The following is a 19,349-nucleotide window of genomic DNA, read 5'->3' on the forward strand; positions in this document are numbered from 1 at the left end:
CTGGACTGTATCCTCTCTTAGCATATCTGCTGGTTTCACTACGGCCAGGATTTGGGCCTCCTGTGCTAAGGACAGAGATGCATGTGGAGGCAAAAAGCAGCAGCAGAGGCAAAAAGTAGCAATAGTCTGAGCTAATATGCACATCAGAACTCATGTGCCAAGAGTTCTATCCACAGCAATAATGTGAAACATCGCAGTCCAGAACTGCAGTCCAGGAGGAGGTTCTGTTTTTTGTTTTTTTTTAAAAATTATGTTATTAATAAAGTAGACTTCTTGGTTAAAAAAAAAACAACACACAGGGATATATACTGGTAAAAATACAATTTAAGCCAGATTTGAATTATTTTATATAACATGCATATGTTAAATACATGTTAAACTTCTGAATGTATTGCTGACCCAGTTAGATCAACCCACTGGAGAAAGGGCAGCAAACTCTACCTCTTGCCTTAGAGGCAGAGCCAGGCTTGTATAACAAGTATTTCTTGCAGCTGCCTCAGTTGGAGATGAAGTACATGTTAACTTCACAATTTTCTAGGAGAGCTGAAAATGAAATGCATACAGCCAATCTTTTCTTGCTTCTGTATGGTCAGGTCAAGTGAAAGGTAGCTCACGCAGTCTCCAGTCATTCTCTAAGAAGTTCAGTTAAGTCTATTTTAATGTAAGAAAGTTCTGGAATGAACTGTTCCATGAAATAAAAGTAATTTATTTAACTTACAAAGGGAAAACTAAACAGTGACATTTACTTTTCTTTCTTTTCCTACTTCACAGCCTGCAATTTAAGATTGCCTTTGGAGAAAGGTGCTTTTTATTCCAGTATATTTTACAGTACAGCACAGACATCAAAATTTTCATTGGAAGAGTAAGACACTTTGATAACATTTAAATACGCAGACATCTTTTCTGGTGTCTTAAGAACATAGTTTTTGTTTACAACAGAAAAATACATCTGACAACAGTAGCTAGTTATATTACAAGCAAACAATATTGAACTCTGCATAGTTTATACAATATGCTGTGGTAATAATTTAATTACCAGTTTTATCCACTATTTACTAGCTGGCCACATAAAGCCTGACATTCATCTGAAATGTGGCATTGTATGTTCTATTGGTATTTTCTTATCAGCTTCATTTAATGAAGTATTTTCTGGACAAATGAATTTCAAAAACTAAAAGCTGACCAGAACCATGGGTGTCCTCACTACAAACATTTAATGCGCACAGTACATTCCTAAAGTAAAGGCAGGTGGCCAATAGAGAACATAGCTGTCAGAAAGAAAGGAAAACAGTGTGCAAATTAAAACAACAACAACAAAAAAAAAAAACAACAAAAAAAGCATTTAAAAATGTTAATGTGCAAGTTACAGTATCAACTATGTAGTAATACCAACTGGGAAAAAAATCTCAGCATAAAATGATACGTCTCACAGTACGTTCTTAATTGCACATTGTTCCACAGCATTTGCATCCATGACACATTCTTGTGAAAACCAAATAACACTGAGTACCCTTAATTAAAACTAAACTATTTCACAATGAGAAGTTGTAGACATGCTTCCATTAGTGGGAAAAACTGGAATAAAAATAATCAGAATCACATTAGAAATGCTTACTGACTTGTAGAGCCACAGTGCTTGTTAAGTGACTGACAGCTGTCAGGATCTCTACATTACACTTACTGAATGCAGCTCGTGGGTTTCTGAGTGCCCCACCCACAGCTCACTGTACTGGGTTTCATTCTTTGCTTTTACAGCACAGTACTCACATTTCCACCATTACAGGCATATTCAAAATTTACCTGTTGTAAAAGTACTTTCTCTTTTCCCCCCTGATAATACTTAATGTTGCTGTAATTGCTTTGAAAGGCAACAGAAAAATTCCACAGTGCATATCACTGCATTTTTAGAGACTTAAAGGGACATTATATAAAAACAGGGTTAGCTTGCAGAAAGCTACAGGATGTCAAAAATGCCTGAAGGTATGTTGAAAGCGTTGGGAAGAACCCTCATTTTCAGTGTGCCATCTGCTCCACAGGAGAAGATACGATTCCCTTGAATGGTTTCAATCTGGGTGACACCAGCACCAATATTTCTGAAAATGGACTGCTTAGCGTGTTCATTTTTAAATGAATGGATTAAATTATAGCCAGTCAATCTCCACACCTGTATTGAAAGAATGACAAATGAGACAGAAGGAAATCAAAATTGGGACTTCTGTTTTCTCTAATGTTTCAGATTCTTGGCTGTTGTAAACCCTATTCAGCAAAGGGAGGGGATTTTTTTTGCTGTCTATAAGCAAGAGTTGCCACAAGTCCAAGAATCTTAGGAGGCTCTTGTTGAAGCATAAAGTAAAGCAGCACAGGGCTACCACAATGTAGGGCAGCTGGTCACTTTGCAGGGCAGAGCTGCTGTCACCAGACCAGAGGTGCCCAGCAGCCTTCTCCCCACGAAGAAGTGTACAGAAATGTAGTGCAGAAATGTACAGGATGTGTTTAAAACAGGGACTCTATTTCTGTTATTTTTTCTGTCTGCCTCCCCTGAAATCTCAGTAGCTGTCTGGTGCTGCAGCATCAAGTGTCAAAAAGAACCTGGCATTACAGAAACTTTTAAAGACATTAAGGTTAATGAGTGCCTACTGTATTGTAAGGAGACATATCCAAAGGCAAAACCAATACATCTTTAAGTGGGAAAAATAAGATTTCAGAATCACGAATTTTGCTTTAACCAATTAAAATTGCAATTTTTAAAAGACTTTTATCTTCTTTAGTGGAGAACACAGAGATTTCAGTATATTTAATCTTACACTTGAAGTATAAATCAAACATGCTGTATATCAAATGTAGAAGCTTGTGGGCTTTTTGTTTTTTCAGCTGTTTTGTTACCACATTCATGTACCTGTTTACAGAGCACTGACCAAAAATATCTACATGCTCCTTAAGATAAACACTTTTCTATTGCAACTCAGCTTCTCTATAGCTTACCTTCATGTTACCTTCTGCTGAGCCTGTAACAAAATAGTCCTCAGAAGGATCCAATGCAAGGGCCTTAACAGCTGAGTCGTGTGCTTGGAAGGTATAAAGGATTTGCCTCTGTCTGATGTCAAAGATGCAGATATATCCCTTCCTACCACCAGAAATCAGCAGCTGATGTTTAGGTGCATACTGTAGTACTGTGGCACCGTGATCGTGACAAGTGAAAGCTGAGGAAGAAGGATGTCACAATGTAATAGATTTGAAACTGTAAGTAGCTTTCAATCCTCAAATGCATTTCTGTTACTAATTGTTTTCTGAACGTTTCCTAACTCAATAGATACGTTCCTTCATATTGGCAATGTCATATCAGTTAACAATTCCTTGCTCTTGCAAGGGCTATGTAGGTCTACTGCACAAGAAATATGACATGCAGTCTAACTTATCTTTGTTAGAATATAAGCACATACATGAATTAAAAGAACCCTAAGAAAATATAGAATTGGATGTGTACATTAAATAAAAAATACTAAAAAATAATAATACTAAAGCTGAAGATAAAAAAGTAAACATTAATTATCATATACACATTTATTATTATATTCTAATTTACTGAACTCTTATTTTTTTAGGTGCCCTGGCCTGAATTGGTTAAAATGAGACACAACTCCAGTGCAATCTGCAGGTTTAAAAACACGAATCTAAGAATGCAGCTGTTGTTTACACAGGTAACTGCTACGTTTGTTGCAGTACTGCAGTTATTTGTGTGTGTGTATGAAAGTTGAATTTGCTCTTTTACAAATCCACAAAAAGTAGCTTTGTGTTCTTCATACTTTTCTCTATAGAGTAGATAATAATAATGCCAGAGATGTGTACCAGACCTGGTGCATGCAAATATATAGACAAATGTGTAGACTAGTTCTCCAGCATAAATTTCTCCCTTTGCCCTGAAGATGCATACTATATTTTTCTTTTCCAGCGAGAAGCAAGCATTTTATTTTCACTGCAGCACTTACCATGTACAAGACTGTTACTAGATGAAACCAAAGTGTCCCAGAGGCACACGTTTCTGAGGGAAAAAAAAGTCATTATGGCCTGTTGATAAGTGATTCATTGGGTGACATGACTCAGAGAGTGTTTATGTTCTATGTCAAAGATTAGAAAGTAGAACTGAACAAGGAGCCCTTGACTCACTGCAGTCATTGAAGAGCATATGCAAAGATTTAAGATCTTAACGCTTTTGTGCTTCATAACAGAGACTGTACTTCCTGCATCTAAAATGTATGCTAGGTTATACCAAGAACTTATTCAGGTTTCTCTTCTCAAAGAAAAATAATTATCTTGCTTTTGCTGAATGTGTTTGTCCCTGAAGCAGCATGTCACAACTTGCTGAATGTGAAATACACCATGAAAAAACTGTTTAATTGTTAACCATCCCTCACAAACTAAAAGTTGGGAAACAAATGGCTGAAGGAATAATGTTCAAGAAATAATCTGTCAGGTCTGAGCAGTATCAAAACTTGTAATGCTGAGCCTTAAAATATCAGCCATATATTAATGTGTGAGAAGCAGTGGGTCAGTAGACATCAGTAGGTAGCTCTCAGTTTCTTTAAACACACCTGTTATCAGTGGACTGTCCCGATGTGGCCACTAGGCTTGAAGAAGTTATAAAAGCAAAGTCACTTGTGGTTTTACTATGACACTGCCAGCTCTATTAAAACAAAACAGAATAACAGAGAAGCAATCATATCAGTTGTAGTCTGCATCAAATGCTACTATTGGTGTCATGTCACTGCTATTATACAGGAAACAGTCTTAAGGTCTCAAAAGCTGAAATAGTAATACACAGTGCAGCTTGAAATATCAGAATGTGAAGCAATGGATTAAAAACTATAAAATAAACACTAAAATAATTGAACTACAAAAAAAATATCCCCAATATATTGTATCACATCAGCCTGCATTTCAAATTAAGCATCATCTTTTTGTGCTGTTAATTAGCAGTAAAAATAAGAGAGCATTTTTACTGTTTCTTGGTGCTGTAAACTATGAGCTCTAATTTTTAATTTAATCAAGGGCAATGCTGATAGCATTTGTAATTGCATCATAGCTTACAGTTACTCTACAATTTGATTTTCAAATCAATATTATTGAAAACACACATACTGATGAAGTATGCCAATTAAAAATAAGCAAAATAGAAAATGCTTCAGTAAACCTCTTACATTCCTGATTCATCTTAAGTCTTGAAATCTAAGTTTCCTCTATGAAAAAAAAAACAACCCACAACTATTAACTTACCAGATAAGGCTTAGGATTTGAGGTGGTTTGGTTTACTTGCCAAATACTTAGAAATCCTTCACCATCAGCAACACCACACTGCAAGGAACGAAATATGTTTATTAGCATAACTTTAAGAAAAAAAGAAGAGGTGGGTATTTCTCTCCATTGTTTTCTGCAGCTTATCTTCCTCACATACTTATTTCTGGCCAAAGCATGTGGCTCTTCTGTACTTTATTTTCTGCTCTCCACTATAGTGCAGTATATTTCCTCTGTTCAGCTAATGGGCTGTATGTATGCCTTCTAGGTGACACATTCTGTCAAAATTTTATCGAATAGGGAAAGATTTTTGAATATCTGTATAAACATAAATTTTCTTCTGCAAAATAGGGAAGTTCTATTCTTTTCTTATTAATGTTTGACTTAAAAGCTCACTACATACAAATTACAGAAAAGACTGAAAACAGGAAATAAGATAAGCAATACTGAAAAGTTTATTGTCTCAGAATGTAGTTAATGATAAGGATTGGCCTGAAAGCAACAGACAGATGAGATAACTTTACAGCCCCCAAAAACTCCTTTGTGAGTGAATCATATTGAACTTCCCTTACAAGAACATAAGGAAGAGGTTTCAGATCCAATTATGTTCTATGTCAGATCAGTTAAACTTTACAGGCGTTAAATGTGTATGTGTGTATGTCAGTTTAAGAATAAATTGTTTTGAGATTGCTTAGAATATGAAGAGAAAGAATAGTTCTAGTAGGAAGGAATCACTAAGAGAAGACAGTCAAGCTAATATAAATCAGAGCATTTTTCCTGCAATAGATTTTGCTGTTGAAGTGTGAAGACAGTGCAGATTACTTAAAATCTTGCTTTGTACTAATGTAATCTCACAGGAATCTGTGTGAAGCTGACAGGAAAGAAAGGAGAATGAAGGTCAGTTGTTATTACAAAGCTTTTATTCAGTGAAAATGAAATGATACTGGTTATGCCATCACTCTAGGATACCTTAACAGCACTTTTCTGTGTCACCAGATAGAACTGTTTTAGAGGTCACAGCATGATCAAATGTGTTCCATTAAAAGTTGTAGATATTGTACTTACTTTGTTGCCCTGTGAATTGAAATACATTCTCGTGACCCTGGCATTCCCAGCCTGCTGAAAGCACACCAACTGCTGTGGCCGTGTCCACTCAAACATTCGAACACTACCATCCTGTGCTCCTGTGAGATCTGGATTAAGAAATGGATGTGCTTTAATATTACAGAATTTTATAGAAAAAATGTCTGCTTCATACTGACAAATGTGATTCACTTACAATACTGATGGACTGGATGTGAAGCCATTCTCTTGACGTTATTCAGATTTCTTTTAATCAGCTTCATAAAAAAAAAATTCAAGAAAGAGACAAACACACTATTAAATTTCCTTCATTCTACTTTATGGTAAATGTCCTCCATTGTTAAAAAGCCAGTAAAATAGCATTATTTGTATCTAATTATGTCTAGTTTTAGTACAGTAATTAAAGTCTGTTTTTACAGGTTCTTTAGTCATGAAATTTCAGATCATATTATCTTCTATTATAGACACAGCTGATGTAATGATTTTTGTATTTGTTCCAATGCCAAAGTAATTAAAAAAATTACTTCTTTCATTTTTTTGAGAAACTGCAGGTTTCTCCTCATGAAATCTTGACTACCTCATTACTTTTTAAGTCCCATTAACTTCATGCTACAATCTACGACACTTAGTTTGGTCATCTTTTTGGCCACGTCTTGGTCCCTTTTCGGCTTTTTAAGTCAACACTGAATTAACACTACAATGAACTGTGCACTGAATGATACAGCAAAGAAGATAGTAAGTCTACAGAACTGCATGCAGCTAAAGTACTTACCACACCGGCTCCAGTGCTAGTTTGACCACTGCCTAGCCATGGCATAGATGAAGATGGTTGTATCTGACTCACTCCAAACGATGGTGCCGTTGACTGAGTTAGTGTTGTGGTAGAACCACGAAAGTCAACATCATCAGAACTGTAAGAGAACAGCAGTGTTCTGCTTTAAACAAATGTTTCTTTGCCACTAATGCCGTTCACTTATCTTGTTGCTGTTAAGAGCCCAGAGGCAGAGGGGAAAGGAAGTGAATATAATGAAGACTGTACGTGTAAAACTTCTTCACTTGTATTGTATGTAACAATTTCCACTATGCTCCTCAGACATCAGTGTTTAACCTCAACATATGATTCTAAGATGCTGAGAATATGAGCTCCCTTCAGGAGAATATTACTGTTAAAAAATACAGACAGATAGCTATTACAGCATCTAGTGTTCCTGTCCTGTGCATCCTCATGCGTACCTTTTCTGTGCAATGGAATGTGGTGCAGGTAAGTGCTTCCTCTCAGCATAATTTTGGAGGAGATTATAGTTCAGGCTATTGCACTAGGCAGCTAGCATCAGGTACCAGAAGTAGGCTCAACACAGTGCTGATGCAACTACAAGTGTTTCTGCTGTCAGACTTCTCTTATTAGCTTAAACACCACAAGGCTGTGTTTCACAGAGCAGTGTAGATGCACCCTAAATACTCAAAGCCCTCAAATTCTTAGCTTTACCACGTGTAAAGCATACTAATGTTTCTTTGCTTTCCTCTACCACTACTTCTTTTGAAGCCTATAAACTACTTCTAAAACCTATCCAAGATTACACAATTATTATTTTTTGTGCACTGAAATTATAAATGCAGCCTCACAGTTTACCTGTATGCTTACTACAGCCACAGAGAAATAATCCTACCTTTTTGACTCTCTGTCATACTCTTCCCCAATCCATATAAATGACTGAGCAGCCAGTAGAGCAGAAATATCAAGTTCTTGAACATCATGTGTAGATGCCAAAACAATTTCATTGCTGTTTGCCTGTGCAGCACAAATAGAAAATTTATACAAATTTGAATTAGGATCATTTTACTACACTTGCCAGTAATATTTGAGGCCTACCTTATTAACTGCAAATGCCATTATCATATCTGATTCTTTGTGAATTACTTTTGCTTTTCCTCCAGGGTAGCCAAGATCTGCTTCAACCTACAAAACATTTATGAGAAATTTTAATTAGCATGAAAATCCATTTTGTAGATGTACATTCAGACCGCAAAAGTCTATACAGAATTCATGCAAGAAAAGTTCAGTGGCCTCAGCATCATTTAGGAAGCTAAACTTTAGACTTCTCAGACTCTTTTGTGTTCTAGAAGCCAGAAGTTGTGTTTGAGTGTAAGAAACACAAAGTTGTGCATACAAAACTATTTACAAGGTGCTCACTCATCCCAATTAAAGGACATCCAAAGTTAATTCACCGATTAAAAGCCTGCCACACAGACTACACAGAACACATAGCTTCTGTTAGTCACATTAGAGAAAGAAAAGCCAGTTCCACAGAACTTTTAGGAATGTGCTCGAGGTTTGGGAGAAGGGATACTACCTTGTTTTTGTGATCTTCTGCTACGCAGTTTTGTTTGACCTGCTCCACACGATCTTCTACAGACTACATAACATCACACAGTCACAAACACAAAACACATGCACAAACAAATATAAAAAAAGAATGAAACATTCCAAACTAGATTTTAAAGGCCACTCTGTCAGTAAATGATGACAAATGTATTTTTAACTTTTTATAAAAGGCACAGGAACTAAGACAGGAATCTAAACAAACTCACTCAAAATGTAATGCCTCCCAGATGAACACAGAATGTATGATATAGTAAATCAATGGAGGAGTCATACACACACAAACTCCATACTTACAGGAAATCTTAAAGATATTACATAATGTATTTATTTTTTATGGTATTTATGTTGGTTCAAAACTACAATTACAACTCATAATGGTTGTAAGTGGTATAATTCATAAAATCCCATATTATATATTACTATATAATATTACTTTTATATGTATATATTACTCATGCATATATACATATACACAAAGTAATAGCTCACTTAAATTTATTCTTCAATATGACAACAAGAAATACATGAATACTCAAGGTTATTTACTTACTACATTATTGCAAATGTTCTATTTATTAGAATAGTTTTCAAATACATAAAGTTAAGGTGAAATGTCTCATCTGAAAATATTTGGTCCAGTTGATATTTCAATAAACAACACGATTGTCATGTTGATTTGAAAAAAGAAAACAAAACCACTGACAACACCACACCATCAAATGAAAAGAAATAAACTGAAATCCCACCAAAAAGGTAAGAAAAATTAAAATATATACTGAAGAGACTGAGGTACAGTTATAATTGAGATTTCTTAAAAAAAGAATAATAACAACAAAGTTCTGTTTCTTGCTTACCTCACTTTGCTTTCTTTTCTTTGTGAAAATGTATCTTATGAAAGTCTCCTGAAGAAGTTCCTGCTTCACAAGAAAATGCCACAGCCTTTTTGCTGGAAGCGCCGAATAATCCTTTGATCTGGATGATGCACAAGGAGAAATAAAGAGGAAACAGTTTCTATTTAATTACAGGTAGATAACTCCTGTCCCTCTTCAAATCTACTTTAGGTTAAATTTCAACTTGGAAGAAAACCAACTAAATTTCAAGCCCTAAGATTTTTAATGGAAGTTTGAAGAGATACACATTTTTTTTCTTATATCTGTAAGAATATTTTAATAAAACCTTCTAGTGCCAATGATGCAAATCCAAATTAACATACAGCAAATGTGATTAAAGTTCTATTTTAGTATATCTAGAAAAGTAAACTACTTTTGAGTTGAAAAAATCCTTCAAGGTCTGCATTTGAAGATACTTGCAAACATGACATAGGTCTAACACAGGAGGACTGACTTTATTAGGACTGTATTACAACTCTTTCTCTCTCCCTGCTGATGTCTTCATGTATAATATGAGTGTTCTTCTGTTGCTGAGGGGCAGGGTGGGAGACAGCTGCTACTGAAAGAATAGAAATGGTGGTTGAATAACTTCTTTTTTGCAGGAGCCATTGCCCCTGATCTGCAGTCCTCCAAACTTTGCTCTTTCCATCTTTCTTTTCTTTCTTTCTACAGCTGTGAAAAGTGCAGTGGAAGTAAAGGCAGCTGCAGGAGACAGCTACATAACAAAGGGATGTGGGAAAATAGTTTCCTTTAAGCATTAACCATGACTAAGATTTAGCCAAACTTCATTTGGCTGTTTACAATTAGATGGAAATACTCTTTAGGACTTCTGTGGTTAAGGAATAGGAAAAAAGAAAACAAAGAAAACTTACTTGAATGGTGTGTTTTCAGGTTCAATCATTGCTTTATTGCGGAGGATAGCTGGTCCTGCACCTACTCCAGGGTCACTAGGGTAGGTATTGATGTAGTTTGGTGGTGGGCCTTCAAACTGGTCCATTCTATCTTGAAGAATCTGTTCCCAGTGCTCCAACGTTTTTATTACAGCGATGCCTAAAGGTGATGTTACAGGCAGATCTAAACAGAAATATTAATAAGGACTTAGAAAAAAAAACCAACATTTGAGTTACAGAGGGTATAAACAGTAGAGTCACAGAACCATTCAAAAAAATGTTTAGCAACGTTTAGGAAATGTATTTCTTAACAATTGTCAAAAAGAATGTTTAAATTATGTAAATTTTAAAATAAAAATTAAACAATGTTTTTAAAAGTAAAGTCTGACAGAAAGCCACACAGAGAACTAAAACGTGAAGTAGAATTTAACTTACCATTAAATTCCAGACCAGCAATAGGAAAGAAGTTCTTAATGTTGTGCAGAACTAATTTTACCATTGTCAGATGCAGAAGAGCCCAGCTATACAAAAATAATAGTTTTAGTTCTGTTAAAACAACAGTAATATGGTTATCTGCAGAACAGTTTTTTCCCCTTCTACACAGATCAGAGAAACAACACAGGGAGGTCACTGAAGGCACATATGGCAAGATACATGCACATCAACTATCAGAAGTAAGGCCCTCTCTGAGAACTTCTTCCCCCTATAACAGCAAGTATCCTTTGATCTCTTTTTCTAAAAATATGCATTGGATGCAAAAGTGAGACTCTGCAAGTTTCCAAACTAAGTACAAGCTCCCTGAAACACATTCACAAGCTCTCCAGTGAAATCACAGTGAACACAGATAAGCCATTACTTGAGTTTGGTATTCACAGCAGAATTTTCCCAGCTGAAAGATCGTCACAGATATTAAAAATACAAATATTGTAGAATATAGGGTAGAACACATAAAAAGCCATTATTTTTCCTCTACTTTGCTTTATTCCCTTTTTTCGTGCAACATTTTCTCTGTCAGTGGTCTATTTAATCTGCCTCTCATTCACAAACCATGGATCATACTTTACTAAGTGCTCTGAAACACCACTCCAGAACTGGCACGGTGGTAGGACATGGTTTTTTGTGTCTTGAAGATAATAGGAGAGTACTTCTTGTTTGCTCCCCCACCCATCCATAAAAGCCAAACCGTGCAGCTTTGACTCGCTCATCCTTTTTTTTTTTTTTTTTTTTTCAGGTAAGTAAACGGGGAAACGTTTGTTACTGCAATCAAAATTCACTGTGGCTGCGACCCCACTACCACAGATGCTCCTATCCATTGAACTACAAATATTCAACTTAAACTGTGGAGCGTGCAGAGCACCTGAAAAAAGAGGTAAGCATGACATCGTTATTCTAAGAGTGTCAGTTTCGTCTAACCTGTAGGAATTTGCATCTTTGTGTTCCTGGATCTGTATGTCAGAGAGGAAAGCATCATCCTCTTCCTCATCGCTGTGAATGCTTTCATCTGAATCATATATAACTCCACTGTCTGACAGGGGAAGAAATGGCTGCAAAGCAAAATAGAAGTCTGATATCAAAGTAGTTTTCTGACCTCTTAATACACATCTCTTTAACTTTAGTTGTAATTTATATTCTGAGACAGTGAGAATAGCATAATATAAAAAAAGTTCCCTAAAAGAAACAAGTAGCAAGGGGAAAAATGTTAATCTCTGTGATTTGCAAGAACCTTATTTTTAAAGTTAGGAAATAGCCCTAAGACAAGTCATAGACAGAGCTCTTCATCTTTTATTAAGAAGACAATATTCTGCAGCTTACTTTGAAGAGTACTCAGAATTTTCACTGTTTTTGCCCTTTAAAACTTAACTGAGAAGAAATACATTTTCATGAACTCCAACGTATTTTCCATTTTAAATTACCTTTGCCATAAAATAGTCCCACATGCTAAGTTCTGGAGGGATAAACTTTTCTTTGTAAGAGGGTCTTTCTGCAGGTACAGGGGGTGGCACAGTGCTGTCCTTTACAGGCCTCCCAGGCACTAGCATTCTCATATTAAACCGACGACGATGTTTATCCATTTCTTCTGAAGGAACAGGTGGTGCTGGATTCAGATAATGTGAGAAGCTGATATTAACACAGCGTCCTCCAAACAGCTCTATTTTATAACTGAACCAACTAAGTACAGTGTTACTGGCACTAACTTCTACCAACTCAGGAATCAAAGCCAGCTGATATAAGTTAAGTGTAATCATACAGAAAGTGCAGTTATGATAAATTCAGTAGCTGTGTCATTTATACATTGTGTATATAATAATAAATTCATTTTATTATCTGGATTAAGTTTTTTAGGAGGCATAGCTTTACAATAAAAGGTATTTTAAATATTTTTTCTTAAATTAAGAAAATAATAATTTGTTAAGAAATAAATATATAAAATTTCACTGAACTGTAAACTGCACAAGCAGATGTAGTTATTCAAAATATAAGTAAAGCAACAATTTAGATAGTAAAGAAAATTTGAATAGCAGAAGTCTTTTTGACAAATGAAATCTAGTAGAATTTAAAAGATTTTAATAGTTATCAAAATGCAACTGTGAAATTTGCTTTCCAAAGTCTTACTGGACAGCACTGAAGATTACACTTTTTAACAAAGGAACTAGATAGTGAAAATCAGTTTGTTCATTTTGTTTTACAAGCCACTACTAACATTCACCTACACAACACGTTTTTACAAACCTTCAGTACCATCCTCTGAAACATCAGAAGCTGTAGCAGCTTGTAGGTTAAAGGGAAACAGAATACATCTCAAATGAAAACATGGCTTACATCTGTATGTTGTTCATATTAACACCTTGTTAAAATATTGGTCATTCCTAAAATGGTTATTGTCAGATGTCCTTCAGTTACTCCGTAAAAGAGAAATATGTAATGCATACTTATAATGGTGTATTTCAGATGTTTACTGCCCATTGGTGACAGCATGATAATGTCAGCAACAACAGCAGTTGTTGTGATTAGATTAGAAACAGTACTTACATTATACAACTTAGTACTGTTTTGTTCTGTATTCCAAATATGAAACATCAATTTTCTGCATAAGAAGTTTTGCGTCCATAGTTTTTAAAGCCAACGTGTCATAATTTTCCGTGTTGTTGTATTGTCGCAGTGCAAAGTATAGGGCAGTACAGGGCAAATGGTTTCATCTGACTCTGACTCCTGAGCCTGGATTCAGCCTTCACTTTTCAGCATATTAAGGCATTCTCATCTGTCTGAAGGATCTTGCTTTTAGCTGGAGCTCAGATATCTACTGAGTGTTTTTCTGTCAGATGAAGCTGTTCTTGCACATGGTGAAATTGTACCTTGCACTAGAAACAGTTTCAGAAATCCTGTTTCTATGTTACTATAATCATTATACAATGACACTCTTCTCTCGCATACAGGAAAACATGCGTGTTAACACTGACTTATACTGTTTACTTTTTCACTAAAAAAAAAAACAAGTAATGGTTGAAAACACTTGAGAGTGTTATAAACAAGCATTTAATAAGAGTAAGTGTAAGAAATCTGCTATCCTGAGGATGCTTTTTGACTCAAAATGTCTGAATTAAAATTACGTTACTATAAAATTATTTTATTTCCCTAGAGGCTTGATGGCAAATGCAAGTTTGAGTTCCTGGAGTACTGGCAGTGCCATTCTAAGTACTGTTGGTACAGGTATTAGGAAAAGTCATGGGGTATACTAGTAATCCTGAAACATTTGTACTGGGAAATGCACATAGCATTCCACATGCAAGTTGCTTACCATGCTTCTGGGGTATAAGTGCTGCATCACAGCACTGCTGGCATCACTACTTGACAAAATTGCTCAGTGTGACGACTGTTTGTTAATGACATTATTTTTGATAACTTGCTGTTTAAAGCACTTTATTTTACCTCTGACTGAGAAATTTTTCATCATTGTTTTACCAAGATGGAAAGAAAAAAGCTTTTATTTGTGAAGATATACAAACATATACACTTCAATCAAACTATTTTTGGGTGTGACAATAATTAAATGCAGAGAGCATTCTATCTCAATTCTAAGTGGATCCTAAAGAAACAAAAAACCTCTACCTCAGCAATATTCTTGGTATTTTTGGGGGAGCCATCTTGTCACAAAGATGAAATCTATATTTATTTTTTAATCTAACGATTACTCAGACAATAGTCTTCAAGTCCTGAATTAAAATAAATGCAGCTATCAAAAAGCACCATTAAAGATTAAAGGGCTGCATCCCGAGTAAAAGTATCTATACTGTTTCAATGGAAAATTCAAGTCGTGCTAGGTGTTATCATAAAGGACAATCACGAGAAAAACTAACATTTAATTAAATTTCATTAATTAATGCTACAGTTTTCTTGCCAATGGATAGTTAAATTGTTTCCTTGTTTTTTGTCTTCAAAGAAATCTCCCCTTCTAGGCCACCAGAAGGTATAAAATGCAAATCATCAGTTTGACCTTTAGAAAACAGTACCTGGAATATTTTCTGATTGCCTTCGAGGTTTTACAAGAAGTTTCACTCCTCCACCAAAAACAGCAGCCCACATCCGGCTGTTCAGAGGGTGGGCTGCTAGCCGAAATAACTCGTTACATGAATTGGTTGCCAGGGCATGTATCAGCAGACTCAGGTAAACAGCTACGACAGCTTCACAAAGAAGGATATTTAACTTTGGTTGATCTTCATCCTGAGCTGAACTTAAGAGATTTATAAGTGAACTCACACCTGTGGAGAGAAGAGAAAAAGCTACATTATGAATAGGAATACAAATAGGGAAAAATTCAGCGTTACATCTCTGCTTCTTATGGTGCATGCACACAAATAACCACTTGAAACTTTTATTCAGATTATTCACACAATTATAATTCTTCTTTAAGACTGAACAAAAAACCCTTCTTTACTCTAGGTCTTCTAAATTGTGCCTCAGATTAGTTTGCCTCAAAACTCCTTCACTGTTGGCCAGAGTTGACATCAAAATACTAAATCTATGCTAGTATCTGAAAAGTACTTTTTTGATGGCTACAGCAGGAAAAGCATGCATCTAAGACAGTAATGTAGCAACCACTGACAGAAATAGCTTTGCTCGAGGGTGACGCTGACCAGAAGAAAACATTTTAAGATGACAAATTATCAGCTAATAGAATTTATCCTGAAGATTCTCATCCCTTCTTCAAATAAGAGGTTTGCCATATGAAAAGTTTATTTTTTTTTGTTTTGATCTGCGAAGAAGCTAAAGGCAGTGAAAACTAAATTCAAAGCACTTATCCATCAGTGTTTACACATCATTTCACCTCTATTGAGATTAAAGATCAGCATCCAGTTGTACTCTAAGCTATCATGTTTCAGAACAGCGAAAAAATTTTGAAATGTGGGGCTTGTCCAGTTATGTTAAAAATAACTTATTTTTGTCTCACCTGGCCACTGAGCAGGAGATGAGTTGGGAGTTGCGTGCTCTTCAATACTCTCTGTCCTCAGTCTGCGTCGATCGCTCAAAAGCAGTCCTTGATAAACCATCCCTGTAAACTGATTTGCTTCTGTTTGACTGCTAAATACAAATCAATTTTTTTTTCTGATGAGAAAGGATTTTAGAATATTTTTGTAATAAAATATAGTGTATAAAGTGCTTCTCTTTTTAATCAGAAAACACAGTATCTAAAATTCTACAGGGGCTACAATTTCATATCATAGTATTCTTTTTAAATTAAAACTTGCTGATTTTTACAGCATTCTTTTTTGGTTTTTATTTGAAATACACTGTCTGAAACCTGACTTTACTTAAGCCCAAATATTTCTCATGCACCTCTACCCTGCAATGGATATACTTTGGAAAACAGCACTCAAATGTTCTTTCAGAAGTATCCTAAGACTGATACCAGATTTTACACTTTTCATTGGGAAAGACTGTTATTTTATCTGCGTGAAACTGGCATGGACTCTCAGAACTAATGTGTGAACTGCATAGTTATCTATGGCATACACAGCAATTGAATCTCTTTTCTTAGATGCAGGCACAAAGAATTTCCATTTTGGATGCACAAAGTATTCTTCAAATGTAGGACTGCAAGAAAGCTTCTATTTGTACCTGTAGCTGTGGCTGTCACACAGTGCTTGGTAAATGGATGCAGAAAGTGAAGCTGCTAAAGAATGAAGAGTGTACACCTAAAATAAAAAGATCTGGTAAGTTATATGCAGTTCATACACAAAAGGAATGTAAACCACACTTCTTTCTAAACAGTTATTGAAATGTGTTATGCCAGAATGTCCTGGTTTTAAACCAAATGCAGGAAATAGTAACTAAAAAAATTATTCTAATACAGAGCTCTCACAGTGTATGGAGTACACTGAAAAAGTGATTAAATAGGTCCTGTTCTAATAACAATTTCTATGCCTTGACTGGTTCCTGGAAACAATATAATATAACATCATAACTCACTATAGTAGCATTTGCTTTATATGCATAATACAGAAATCTGTGTGATCATTGTGATTATTTAATTATCTATATTAGTTTTTTCACCCCGTTTGTGAGCTTAAAATTTTTCAGGAGTCTGCCAGTAACAAGAATAATACAATTATGAGCTTACAATGCAGCAGAAACACTCAATTTCTTAAAGAGGTGAAGAAATGTGAGGATTTCTTGGAAAGACTGATGGAGGCCAAATCATGTTGAAAATGGTACTACCAACTATTAAAAATATAAGTTTTTTTGAACTCTGCTCATTTCCATCTCTTCCTACTGTCTCTCTATTTAATAAGATGCTATATCTCATGTTAAAGATATAAATTCTCTGAATAGTTGTTTTACAGTTAGGAAATGTCAGTTTTTTCTGAATTTCTTTTAAAGGAAAACTCATTACAATAAGAGTGTTTACAATAAGAAAGATGCTGAATGTGGCATAGTGCAAGATGGAAAAGAAGTCCACTGATGTAAAAAGTAAATAAGCTTGGGTTCAAGTTCTACAAATTGTTAATTAATTTGCCATGGGATGTTCCATTGAGTTCCACAGTTCTGACTTACTTTCATTTACTCAATAGAAATTTAAATTAAATTTGATGAATATGAATACTGATAAAAAATGTACAAAATAATGATTTAGATTTTTACTAATTAACTGTTGTATAGTCTCAGGCTCTTTGTTTCCCCCATCCCCTCTATTTTATGAACAGAATTTCTTGAGAATATGGAGCCAGATAAAGTAATTAATCACAATTCCATGGAAATCAGTACAACTGGGAAAATCTCCTGGATTAAATTTATAACTAATTTGTATTTAATTTATATTAAACATATTAATATATGTATATAATACATATATTATATATATAATATATATTATCATCTCTGCTTTCATTAATCTTCCCACCAGACTGACCAAGATGATGATAGTTGAATTATACAATCATGATGTTTTAAGAGTAACAATTCAGTGCTCTAGTGAACATCTAAATTTGGAGCAGCTTCTTGAGAATGACTGAATCATTTGGATGAAAGGGAACTAATCAGATTCCAAAAGATATCAGAAATCAAGTGCTTTGACTATTGACTACCATTCTCAGTTCACTAGATTTTATAGATAAGGGCAATATTGGGAAAAGGAATAAGAGTTGAAAAGTTAAAAACAGTCTTTGAGTGCTCTCACTATTTCATAAATAATCATTTAGCATTTCCTAAAACCTGTTTTCGTTACCTTGACATCTTCAATATTAGGATGTGGTGGTGATTTCATCTGTACAATCGTGTAAAGAATATCGTGGATATGGTTGTTTAAATACAGCACAGGATTAGCTATCACAGTTTTTGTGGATGCTATGCTTGCAGACAGCAATGGTAGTGTTGTGGGCAATGGAAGTGGAGACTGAAGCTGTTTTACAGTAGTTTCCTGTTTAAAAGACAAGATTGCACTTAAGATGATTGCTTTGAGGAAAAAAATAAAAAACAAAACAGTAATTTTACTATTTTTTCAGAGTTATTTAATCTCTTCTATTGCTGTCTACTCAGTACAGACAAGAGTTGGCAAGGACAGATGTTAAAAGTAAGTTTTTATGTACTGTAATAAAATGACATGATGGCCAAGTTAACTAGAATACTTTTTGATTTAGTGCATGGAAATGACTTCTATATAGTTCATGAAGTATTAGAATTGTCTATTAAGAAACAGTAACTAGAAGCACACTTGCAGAAACGTGGGTTAGTATATTACTGACTAGTTTAATAACAAAAATCAAATTTACACTGATCTGAGTTTCTGGAGCAGAAAAGATGTTTTTGGGGTTTTTTTTGTCTTAAAATAATGGGCCAAGTCGAACACTGCCAAAACAGTCAACTACTGCTGTTTTCAGTGTGAAAAAAGATGGGACTGGAACCACTTCAGTGATTTACTCAATGTCAGAGTATTTGATCTGATTAGTCACTAACGTTTATTGGAAAATATCTTTCTGTATGAAAATGTAGAAAATGCCATAATATAATAAAAGGAAGCAGTACTCTGACTAAGACTCTATTCCTTGCATGACATGCAGTGATGTAGGGAATGAGATTTTATCATACTTATTCAACTGTAAATTTAACTTGTTATGTAGATACCCAGAATATAGTGATCGGAACTACAATTTCATTTCAACATACATCTAAGTCTGTAGCAAATAGAGCAATATTTATATACTATAGTTACAGTTAGCCTAATCCTCTGAGAGATTCTGAAGACAACCAGGATGTGGATACACGCAAACTAAAAAAGTAAGTTCTTGCCTCAAAAACATTGGACTTGTAAAGCATAAGGTA

At 35.0% G+C, this 19,349-nt stretch overlaps 1 protein-coding gene across 4 annotated transcripts in view; it reads right to left on the reverse strand.

Moving 5' to 3' along the window:
• Positions 1–1,321: 1,321 nt before the first annotated feature.
• DMXL2 (Dmx like 2) overlaps positions 1,322–19,349 on the reverse strand; it is a 49,024-nt gene continuing 30,996 nt past the window's right edge. For 3 of the 4 annotated variants that reach the window (XM_065733875.1, XM_065733873.1, XM_065733877.1), the window contains 20 exons: positions 18,256–18,447; positions 16,650–16,726; positions 15,982–16,112; positions 15,044–15,292; positions 12,449–12,630; positions 11,949–12,079; positions 10,971–11,056; positions 10,518–10,719; positions 9,610–9,727; positions 8,724–8,786; positions 8,243–8,329; positions 8,040–8,161; positions 7,145–7,283; positions 6,569–6,629; positions 6,355–6,482; positions 5,272–5,349; positions 4,590–4,681; positions 3,987–4,039; positions 2,983–3,200; positions 1,322–2,164 (listed from right to left, as the gene is read on the reverse strand). In XM_065733875.1, the coding sequence (XP_065589947.1) occupies positions 1,955–2,164; positions 2,983–3,200; positions 3,987–4,039; positions 4,590–4,681; positions 5,272–5,349; positions 6,355–6,482; positions 6,569–6,629; positions 7,145–7,283; positions 8,040–8,161; positions 8,243–8,329; positions 8,724–8,786; positions 9,610–9,727; positions 10,518–10,719; positions 10,971–11,056; positions 11,949–12,079; positions 12,449–12,630; positions 15,044–15,292; positions 15,982–16,112; positions 16,650–16,726; positions 18,256–18,447 (2,619 nt within the window). In that variant the 3' untranslated portion in view covers positions 1,322–1,954. The remainder of the gene's footprint in view (positions 2,165–2,982; positions 3,201–3,986; positions 4,040–4,589; positions 4,682–5,271; positions 5,350–6,354; positions 6,483–6,568; positions 6,630–7,144; positions 7,284–8,039; positions 8,162–8,242; positions 8,330–8,723; positions 8,787–9,609; positions 9,728–10,517; positions 10,720–10,970; positions 11,057–11,948; positions 12,080–12,448; positions 12,631–15,043; positions 15,293–15,981; positions 16,113–16,649; positions 16,727–18,255; positions 18,448–19,349) is intronic. The other variant, XM_065733874.1, reaches the window with a different exon arrangement.

Source organism: Cyrtonyx montezumae, unplaced genomic scaffold, assembly GCF_038088225.1.
Source record: "Cyrtonyx montezumae isolate F1298 unplaced genomic scaffold, pur_monq_1.0 scaffold_17, whole genome shotgun sequence".
Taxonomy (NCBI): Eukaryota; Metazoa; Chordata; class Aves; order Galliformes; family Odontophoridae; genus Cyrtonyx; species Cyrtonyx montezumae.